Source organism: Thalassophryne amazonica, chromosome 10, assembly GCF_902500255.1.
Source record: "Thalassophryne amazonica chromosome 10, fThaAma1.1, whole genome shotgun sequence".
Lineage (NCBI taxonomy): Eukaryota > Metazoa > Chordata > Actinopteri > Batrachoidiformes > Batrachoididae > Thalassophryne > Thalassophryne amazonica.
The window spans coordinates 89,060,740-89,072,528 of NC_047112.1; the positions used below are offsets into that span (position 1 = coordinate 89,060,740).

Consider the following 11,789-nt stretch of genomic DNA (forward strand, 5'->3'; position numbering starts at 1 on the left):
GTAGAAAGTTCTCCAGATTCTCTGAATCTTCTGATTATATTATGGACTGTAAATGAAGGAATTCCTAAATTGTTTGCAACTGAACGCTGAGAAACATTGTTCTTGAACTGTTGGACTGTTTTTTTCATGCAGTTGTTCACAAAGTGGTGATCCTCGCCCCAAACTTTGCTTGTGAATGGCTGAGCCTTTTGGGGATGCTCCTTTTATACCCAATCATGACACTCACCTGTTTCCAATTAGGTGTTCTTTGAGCATTCATCAACTTTCCCAGTCTTTTGTTACTCATCCCAACTTTTTTGAAATGTGTTGCAGGCATCCATTTCAAAATGAGCAAATATTTGCACAAAAACAATAAGGTTTATCAGTTTGAACATTAAATATTTTGTCTTTGTGGTGTATTCAATTGAATATAGGTTGAAGTGGATTTGCAAATCATTGCATTCTGTTTTTATTTACATTTTACACAATGTCCCAACTTCATTGGAATTGGGGTTGTAGGAAAAACAAGTTGCTGTTTATTTTACAGCCAAAATTTCTGCTGGTGTTCTCTTATTTTCATCAAAGTATTATTTGAAATACTCCTATATTTGTGTGTAGTGGCCTCCCAGTGTAGTTTCTAACGCATGTTAAAAGCCACTGTATTTTAGTCATTCTCACCAGTACGCATGAAAAATAATGTTACTGATGGCTCAGAAGCTTACAGGGACAAAGTTGCAATTTACAAGGAAAGCCATAATATGATTTTAAAAATACTGCACAGCTATGCAGTGATGATACTGTGGCGCCAATATACCAGAAACTAAAGTATTTCCTTATTTGCCCTCATCCACATCCTTATTTTTTAAAATGCTGCCAATTTCTCATCCTTTCTATTGCTAATAATCTCAAAATCTTACTTTTGTCCACATTTATAACTTTTTTCTTATTGTTTACTTGAAAAATTAACTCGAGTATTGTAATATGCTTTTTCTTTTAATACTGTATTTGACAGTTTGACACTTTTTAAAAATTATTGACTTTATTGTGATCATAAAGATAAAAATATATTGAATTTTCTTTTAAAGGTCATCTTAGTAACCATTACATTGTGGGGTGGATCTATGCAATGGTATGAAAGCAAAATTCACTATTGCAAAGTCTGATATTTTTGGCCTTGCCAAAACCTTTACACCCTCATTGGACATAAGAAACTATGTCCGAAACTATAACAGATAACTATGTATCGAAACTGGACTTGAAAGTATGTACTCACAGAACTCGATATGCAAACACTCTACTGTTTGCTGTTTTCTTATTAACACGCAGCAGCCTGTCCTCCTGAGATCACAGGTTACCTGCTGGTACGTAAAGCTGCACCAGCTCAGCCAGATAAGAAGGTGCCCAAACAATAAGGTTTACGAGGGTAGGCTGAAAAGTTCTAAGGCTCCCCATGAAGGAGTAATGCATTAACTGCATTATAGTGAGCCTTAGAACTTTTCAGCCTACCCTCGTATATAGTTTAACAACAGAATCTTCCAGTCTGCCCTCGTCTGAACAGGTAGCCTGTGTAAAGAAGCCAACACAGGTGTATGATCAATTTTATTGCTCATCACTATTCGAGCAGCTGCATGAGGAACTATCTGAAGACTTCCAGTGCTTTTTAGTGGGAGGCCAGAAAACAAAATATTGCAGTACTCACTTCTGGATGATATGAATGCATCAATCAAACACGTGTATGTTGCTGTGACTTGCAGGTGGCTACCTGGCTCCAGGAGTGAACCATGTTGTTATTCGGGAACGACAACGTGATGACGGAGGAGACGTGGCTTTGGGCATGCTCGCTGGGGCAGCCACTGGTTTGGCACTCGGCTCGCTCTTCTCTGTATTTTAGGGCAACTCCGCCTTCATTAGCATGCACCCGGTAGCACATAATTCCCCATATTTGAATATGTTCGTCTCTGTGCCGTCACATGAGTTGGATGAAACAGCTGGGTCTGCTTGTACCTATGACGTTTGACTGTGATGGACGGATGGATGAGTGACTTCCTCGTGTGTCCTCCTGTAGAAAGGTATTATTGACACTTTCCTCTGTGTGCTATGAAGATGAATGTAGTTAACCAGAAAACACCAAGATTTATTCAACCTTGAAAATGACTGCAATAACAGTAAAAACTCTTGAAGGTGTGTACATTTCAGGTCCTCTTAACTATTGTTCATGATCCATGTTTGTCTTCTACATTGGTTTCTTTTCATACCGGTTTGGTTTTGGTTTCAGCACACTCTACCCCCTGATATTTATAACTTTGCTTCATGTGTATTATTTGATTTTTGGCTGTGTAGTGTTTCTTTGGATTCTCAGGTTATTTGTGGTGGAGGCAGGTTCAGATGTGAGATGTGCAGTTAAATGACAAGAGCAATAATTACTTTTATTGTAGCACTTTAAAGGGATAATCCCTGATCTAAATGCATATGGAAGCATCGCCCCACCATTAAAGAATCAAGTTTCATATTAGCCACCATGAAGTTTCATCCCATTATAGACAATTAGCATATATGTTGTATTAGTGGCATACATTTTTCCAAACAATATATAATTTTTTTTGTTGTTGTTTTAAAGTACATTTAACACTACAGAGTGAATTGTCTGGATATACATGTGCCTATAAAAACTCTCAGCTGCTAGTACATTTTTTTTTCTTTTTGTTTTGTTTTTAAAGTAGATTTTTATGCATAATTTTTTCCTTAAATAATCAGTAATCAGAGTGAAAACAAATCTCTGCATGATTGAAACTACATGAATATTTGGATTATGTAAGTACTCACCTCCTTTATTATAATACAGAAGTAGATCAGAGACCACGGCGATGCCACACCCACCTTTAAAGGTATCAGGCACATAGTGAAAATGTTACGTAGACTTTAAAAGTCAAGTTCACTAGCTATTGAATAACAAGTCACTTCCACCAAATTAGTAATTTTCCTAAAAGTTAACGAGTTTTATCAACTGATCCAAACCAAAGTTCGATCACTTCTGCCCACCTTTCAGCCCAGTGTAGCTGTCACATTTGATCAAAATCAAATATTAAAATAAAAAACTAATCAAATTAGGCATTCTTAAGATACCTTACCAATATACATGCAAATATAGCTACATGGGGGGGAAAAAATGTGATCAGAAGAATGTGTGCTATTGCACATTTACAGTCTGGTTAATGGCTGAAGATCAGTGGCACAGTTCTGATAATTATTTGTAACACCATACAGACCTGCTGTTGTATTACCGAGTCATGCACAGGCAGATAGTTTTGACTTATGGTTAAAATTTTAAACAAACTAATTCCGGACAAGTTATTGAATTTAATTTAAGGTGAAAATATCAGCTATATGTTTTAGTTTAAAAGTAATGCACTAATTTTGAAGGTTTTAGTGTTTAGACACACATGCCGCAATGCATTATGGGAAGATTAGTTTCCTAACATCAGTGGTTGGCTGGTCGGTACAACACACAAGTTACTGAAACTTGTGGTGGGTTTTACAAATAAATCTCTGTGTAAATATGTATTTTTTTTTTCCATTTCTAAAAAAAAAAAAAGGCAATTTCAAAACTGAAAATTGTTTGTGATTCAGCACTTTTAGCGAATGTGTGGCTGCTCACACTTCCATGAACACTGCCATCTACTGGAGCTACACCGCCATCTTCTGGATGGCAGTGTTCATGGTATGACAACAAATCATTATTTTGTTTGGTAATTTTAGTTTTTAACAAGCCGCCATTTAATCCTCAGACTGAAACTGCTTAAAAGTAATACATCTGTCCAGACTAACTTAATACTTTTAGAAGTTGTCAGAACATTGTTGACACCGTTTGCAAGCAAACAAACGTTTACACATGATCAGCCCAGAAACACAAAATGAGCACTAGTCATGACAACAAACTTGAATTATTTATGTATTTGGTTCCAGCTGTTTCACTTAAGTAGATGCAGTGCCTCAGTAAGGTACCAATTTTTGAATGGGTTGTGTGATGTCATCACCACAAATAGGTCTCTACATCAGGAAATACTCAGCCTGTACATGCTGTGCTTTAAGGTGAACTCCTCACTCCTTTGTTTGTATTATCTGTAGTTATCTTTCACTGGCAGCTGTTTAATCATTCTGTTCCATTTCAGTTTAAGTGAGTTTAGAGTTTTCTGTTTTGTCTTTGCATTGGTACACATGCAGATCAAATGATCAGTCTGTGGCCTTATCTTGAATGTTTGTTCTGTGGGTTCAAGTCTATACAACTGCATTATTTGTATTTCAACTTTAACTTATGAAAATAGTAACCAGCTTGCACAACTAACGCACCAATGATGTCCTTTTTTTCTAGAGATGTAAATTTCAACCTGTTATTTCTCTCATTTGATCATGAGTTCTTTTCCTTGCATAACATATCTGACAGTTGAAGTGTATTTTAACAATTAAACATATTCTCAGTCATCTGAGTCATTTTTCAAAACATAAAAAAAAAAATCACAGGATGTCATCAGTAATGTAAATGACCACTTCAAACTATAGTCAATAGATACACTTAGAAGTATAACCCCTGGCAATAATTATGGAATCACCGGCCTCGGAGGATGTTCATTCAGTCGTTTAATTTTGCAGAAAAAAAGCAGATCATAGACAGGACACAAAACTAAAGTAATTTCAAATGGCAACTTTCTGGCTTTAAGAAACACTATAAGAAATCAGGAAAAAAAAATTTGTGGCAGTCAATAACGGTTACTTTTTTAGACCCAGCAGAGCGGAAAAAATATGGAATCACTCAATTCTGAGGAATAAATTATGGAATCACCCTGTAAATCTTCATCCCCAAAACTAACACCTGCGTCAAATCAGATTTGCTCGTTAGTCTGCGTCTAAAAAGGAGTGATCACACCTTGGAGAGTTGTTGCACCAAGTGGACTGACATGAATCATGGCTTCAACACGAGAGATGTCAATTGAAACAAAGGAGAGGATTATCAAACTCTTAAAAGAGGGTAAATCATCACGCAGTGTTGCAAAAGATGTTGGTTGTTCACAGTCAGCTGTGTCTAAACTCTGGACCAAATACAAACAACATTGGAAGGTTGTTAAAGGCAAACATACTGGTAGACCAAGGAAGACATCAAAGCATCAAGACAGAAAACTTAAAGCAATATGTCTCAAAAATCGAAAATGCACAACAAAACAAATGAGGAACGAATGGGAGGAAACTGGAGTCAACGTCTGTGACCGAACTGTAAGAAACCGCCTAAAGGAAATGGAATTTACATACAGAAAAGCTAAACAAAAGCCATCATTAACACCTGAACAGAAAAAAACAAGGTTACAATGGGCTAAGGAAAAGCAATCGTGGACTGTGGATGACTGGATGAAAGTCATATTCAGTGATGAATCTCGAATCTGCATTGGGCAAGGTGATGATGCTGGAACTTTTGTTTGGTGCCGTTCCAATGAGATTTATAAAGATGACTACCTGAAGAGAACATGTAAATTTCCACAGTCATTGATGATATGGGGCTGCATGTCAGGTAAAGGCACTGGGGAGATGGCTGTCATTACATCATCAATAAATGCACAAGTTTACGTTGATATTTTGGACAATTGAAAGGATGTTTGGGGATGATGAAATCATTTTTCAAAATGATAATGCATCTTGCCATAGATCAAAACTGTGAAAACATTTGTTGGTACGATTAGACCTTAGTCGTGTGAAGCACATTGAAGCAGCTTTGTTGTGATTTGGTGCTGTATAAAATTAAATAAATTGAAATAACTTTCATGACGTCTGAGTGAAAGTTGAATATACTTTAGGGCCCCTTCACACATAGTGCGAATATGTACAACTCAGGGCAGCTCCCATTGGAACAGCTTGTATGACTGAACCATGAAACATCGCGCCAACGGGCAGGTTCATGCACGTAGGAACACATTGCGCAGCTGCTGTGAATAAAAAAAAAAAAAACATGCTGTGATGGTTTCATGCATGTGGGAACACAGCAGCTGCACAAATACAAAAATAAAAATTACATGCCACCCACGGGACACAAACCCGCACTTTCCAAAAGCTCTGATTACCAGTCAGAAATTTTTACCACTGAGCTACCATCGCTGTCTTGTGAAAGCTGCGGGAAACTGCCTGATATCAGGAAGGACATGGATGTATTTTAAAAAATAAAACCACACACCATATAAAACACATTTTATTGATTCCCGCTTATCAAGCGGACAATACAAATATGATCCGTCTATTCCTCTATAGATGAATATTGAATGCTCACAGACGTACAGTCATGAAATGACATGAATGAAGCAGGGTACTCATGTCCACATCTGCTGGTGCATGTCCTGCCGACACGCATGTTTTGTGGACGGCGTGCTGCAGGACAGACATGCATTATGTGGAACAGAGTGCAGGTGGGTGACGTGACTGAACGCCTGCTGCGTGTTATGATCTGATGGTCCGTTTCAACCTTGGGGCAGCCTGTCAATATGTGCATGCACTCGCTTGCTGCAGCCCGTTGCTACAGTGATATGTTTTTACTTATGTCCACTTGAGGACAGCAAGCAGACACGTGCGTCACAGTGGGTAGTTGTTAGTCCATGTGCGTGCAAACAATACGTGCTGTCCAGCCGGTGACATCCAGATCTACAGATCTCCACAACCACTTCTGTCGGCAGCCACACCCCGTCAGTTCACCGCACACACCGTGTCACTGTTTGCAAAGCCACACTCATGCGGCACTGAGACAAATTTCACATCCAGCTAACAGTGATTGTCTGCTGACTGTTGTCGTGTTAACAGTGCGAATGACCACACATTTTCTCAGTGCCACCTGAGCGGTGTTAGATGTTCGTGTGTGTCACCTGGAATTTGGCCGACACCTGCCGCAAGAGGGTTAGATGGGCTCGCACAGTGCACACACTCTGGGGTGCACAAATATTTGTAGCAACAGGTGTACGAGACATTGGAAGCAGCTACAAATTTACACATTTTGCATACGATTCCTGCTTCATGCACATTTTATGTGTGCACTATGTGTGAAGGGGCCCTTAGGGATGCAGTTAAAACAAGACTACAAACACAGTTTTACATGTGGGAACTGTCTCAAGCAGTTTATAGGCTGTTGTTCCAGCCGACACTGACCATGTGACATTCTGAGGATATCTTGGCCACGTGACGATCTCAGTATGTTGGTGTTCGGTAGCAAACCATATTTTTCAACAACTGTTGGTCAATTTTCACAGTATTCATCGAGTCAAAAGTTACCATTGAACTAAATATGAAAATAAAACTCTACATAGTTTTTACATAATGCTTTATAAAGTGTTCATTAGCCTGTTAACACAGAGGTGTCTGGATTTATGTGACAGTCATCAGCTTCCAACACTGTCATACTTTTTATGATTTCATTTGACAGATCAAACAAGCTGAAAAATCTAATTGGAATGGAGAAATTGGAAAAATACCCAACAAAGGCAGACCAACAAATCATTTTTTTTAAAATATATATATATTTGTAGTGTGAAGCTCAATAAACCCAATCTCTCTTGTAATCAATCAATCAATCAATCAATTTTTTTATATAGCGCCAAATCACAACAAACAGTTGCCCCAAGGCGCTTTATATTGTAAGGCAAGGCCATACAATAATTATGTAAAACCCCAACGGTCAAAACGACCCCCTGTGAGCAAGCACTTGGCTACAGTGGGAAGGAAAAACTCCCTTTTAACAGGAAGAAACCTCCAGCAGAACCAGGCTCAGGGAGGGGCAGTCTTCTGCTGGGACTGGTTGGGGCTGAGGGAGAGAACCAGGAAAAAGACATGCTGTGGAGGGGAGCAGAGATCGATCACTAATGATTAAATGCAGAGTGGTGCATACAGAGCAAAAAGAGAAAGAAACAATGCATCATGGGAACCCCCCAGCAGTCTACGTCTATAGCAGCATAACTAAGGGATGGTTCAGGGTCACCTGATCCAGCCCTAACTATAAGCTTTAGCAAAAAGGAAAGTTTTAAGCCTAATCTTAAAAGTAGAGAGGGTGTCTGTCTCCCTGATCTGAATTGGGAGCTGGTTCCACAGGAGAGGAGCCTGAAAGCTGAAGGCTCTGCCTCCCATTCTACTCTTACAAACCCTAGGAACTACAAGTAAGACTGCAGTCTGAGAGCGAAGCGCTCTATTGGGGTGATATGGTACTATGAGGTCCCTAAGATAAGATGGGACCTGATTATTCAAAACCTTATAAGTAAGAAGAAGAATTTTAAATTCTATTCTAGAATTAACAGGAAGCCAATGAAGAGAGGCCAATATGGGTGAGATATGCTCTCTCCTTCTAGTCCCCGTCAGTACTCTAGCTGCAGCATTTTGAATTAACTGAAGGCTTTTAGGGAACTTTTAGGACAACCTGATAATAATGAATTACAATAGTCCAGCCTAGAGGAAATAAATGCATGAATTAGTTTTTCAGCATCACTCTGAGACAAGACCTTTCTGATTTTAGAGATATTGCGTAAATGCAAAAAAGCAGTCCTACATATTTGTTTAATATGCGCTTTGAATGACATATCCTGATCAAAAATGACTCCATGATTTCTCACAGTATTACTAGAGGTCAGGGTAATGCCATCCAGAGTAAGGATCTGGTTAGACACCATGTTTCTAAGATTTGTGGGGCCAAGTACAATAACTTCAGTTTTATCTGAGTTTAAAAGCAGGAAATTAGAGGTCATCCATGTCTTTATGTCTGTAAGACAATCCTGCAGTTTAGCTAATTGGTGTGTGTCCTCTGGCTTCATGGATAGATAAAGCTGGGTATCATCTGCGTAACAATGAAAATTTAAGCAATACCGTCTAATAATACTGCCTAAGGGAAGCATGTATAAAGTGAATAAAATTGGTCCTAGCACAGAACCTTGTGGAACTCCATAATTAACTTTAGTCTGTGAAGAAGATTCCCCATTTACATGAACAAATTGTAATCTATTAGACAAATATGATTCAAACCACCGCAGCGCAGTACCTTTAATACCTATGGCATAATCTCTGTAATAAAATTTTATGGTCAACAGTATCAAAAGCAGCACTGAGGTCTAACAGAACAAGCACAGAGATGAGTCCACTGTCCGAGGCCATAAGAAGATCATTTGTAACCTTCACTAATGCTGTTTCTGTACTATGATGAATTCTAAAACCTGACTGAAACTCTTCAAATAGACCATTCCTCTGCAGATGATCAGTTAGCTGTTTTACAACTACCCTTTCAAGAATTTTTGAGAGAAAAGGAAGGTTGGAGATTGGCCTATAATTAGCTAAGATAGCTGGGTCAAGTGATGGCTTTTTAAGTAATGGTTTAATTACTGCCACCTTAAAAGCCTGTGGTACATAGCCAACTAACAAAGATAGATTGATCATATTTAAGATCGAAGCATTAAATAATGGTAGGGCTTCCTTGAGCAGCCTGGTACGAATGGGGTCTAATAAACATGTTGATGGTTTGGATGAAGTAACTAATGAAAATAACTCAGACAGAACAATCGGAGAGAAAGAGTCTAACCAAATACCGGCATCACTGAAAGCAGCCAAAGATAACGATATGTCTTTGGGATGGTTATGAGTATTTTTTTCTCTAATAGTTAAAATTTTGTTAGCAAAGAAAGTCATGAAGTCATTACTAGTTAAAGTTAATGGAATACTCAGCTCAATAGAGCTCTGACTCTTTGTCAGCCTGGCTACAGTGCTGAAAAGAAACCTGGGGTTGTTCTTATTTTCTTCAATTAGTGATGAGTAGAAAGATGTCCTAGCTTTACGGAGGGCTTTTTTATAGAGCAACAGACTCTTTTTCCAGGCTAAGTGAAGATCATCTAAATTAGTGAGACGCCATTTCCTCTCCAACTTACGGGTTATCTACTTTAAGCTACGAGTTTGTGAGTTATACCACGGAGTCAGACACTTCTGATTTAAAGCTCTCTTTTTCAGAGGAGCTACAGCATCCAAAGTTGTCTTCAATGAGGATGTAAAACTATTGACGAGATACTCTATCTCCCTTACAGAGTTTAGGTAGCTACTCTGCACTGTGTTGGTATATGGCATTAGAGAACATAAAGAAGGAATCATATCCTTAAACCTAGTTACAGCGCTTTCTGAAAGACTTCTAGTGTAATGAAACTTATTCCCCACTGCTGGGTAGTCCATCAGAGTAAATGTAAATGTTATTAAGAAATGATCAGACAGAAGGGAGTTTTCAGGGAATACTGTTAAGTCTTCTATTTCCATACCATAAGTCAGAACAAGATCTAAGCTATGATTAAAGTGGTGGGTGGACTCATTTACTTTTTGAGCAAAGCCAATAGAGTCTAATAATAGATTAAATGCAGTGTTGAGGCTGTCATTCTCAGCATCTGTGTGGATGTTAAAATCGCCCACTATAATTATCTTATCTGAGCTAAGCACTAAGTCAGACAAAAGGTCTGAAAATTCACAGAGAAACTCACAGTAACGACCAGGTGGACGATAGATAATAACAAATAAAACTGGTTTTTGGGACTTCCAATTTGGATGGACAAGACTAAGAGACAAGCTTTCAAATGAATTAAAGCTCTGTCTGGGTTTTTGATTAATTAATAAGCTGGAATGGAAGATTGCTGCTAATCCTCCGCCCCGGCCCGTGCTACGAGCATTCTGACAGTTAGTGTGACTCGGGGGTGTTGACTCATTTAAACTAACATATTCATCCTGCTGTAACCAGGTTTCTGTTAGGCAGAATAAATCAATATGTTGATCAATTATTATATCATTTACCAACAGGGACTTAGAAGAGAGAGACCTAATGTTTAATAGACCACATTTAACTGTTTTAGTCTGTGGTGCAGTTGAAGGTGCTATATTATTTTTTCTTTTTGAATTTTTATGCTTAAATAGATTTTTGCTGGTTATTGGTGGTCTGGGAGCAGGCACCGTCTCTACGGGGATGGGGTAATGAGGGGATGGCAGGGGGAGAGAAGCTGCAGAGAGGTGTGTAAGACTACAACTCTGCTTCCTGGTCCCAACCCTGGATAGTCACGGTTTGGAGGATTTAAGAAAATTGGCCAGATTTCTAGAAATGAGAGCTGCTCCATCCAAAGTGGGATGGATGCCGTCTCTCCTAACAAGACCAGGGTTTCCCCAGAAGCTTTTCCAATTATCTATGAAGCCCACCTCATTTTTTGGACACCACTCAGACAGCCAGCAATTCAAGGAGAACATGCGGCTAAACATGTCACTCCCGGTCTGATTGGGGAGGGGCCCAGAGGAAACTACAGAGTCCGACATTGTTTTTGCAAAGTTACACACCGATTTAATGTTAATTTTAGTGACCTCCGATTGGCGTAACCGGGTGTCATTACTGCCGACGTGAATTACAATCTTACCAAATTTACGCTTAGCCTTAACCAGCAGTTTCAAATTTCCTTCAATGTCGCCTGCTCTGGCCCCCGGAAGACAATTGACTATGGTTGCTGGTGTCGCTAACTTCACATTTCTCAAAACAGAGTCGCCAATAACCAGAGTTTGATCCTCGGCGGGTGTGTCGTCGAGTGGGGAAAAACGGTTAGAGATGTGAACGGGTTGGCGGTGTACACGGGGCTTCTGTTTAGGGCTACGCTTCCTCCTCACAGTCACCCAGTCGGCCTGCTTTCCCGGCTGCTCGGGATCTGCCAGGGGGGAACTAACGGCGGCTAAGCTACCTTGGTCCGCACCGACTACAGGGGCCTGGCTAGCTGTAGAATTTTCCACGGTGCGGAGCCGAG

At 39.3% G+C, this 11,789-nt stretch overlaps 1 protein-coding gene across 1 annotated transcript in view; it reads left to right on the plus strand.

The window, feature by feature from the left end:
- Window positions 1–2,399, plus strand: part of plekhb2 (pleckstrin homology domain containing, family B (evectins) member 2) — a 35,615-nt gene extending 33,216 nt beyond the window's left edge. Inside the window, exon 8 of the mRNA XM_034180472.1 lies at window positions 1,734–2,399. Coding sequence (XP_034036363.1) covers window positions 1,734–1,870 — 137 coding nt within the window. The 3' untranslated portion in view covers window positions 1,871–2,399. The remainder of the gene's footprint in view (window positions 1–1,733) is intronic.
- The last annotated feature ends 9,390 nt before the right edge of the window (window positions 2,400–11,789 follow it).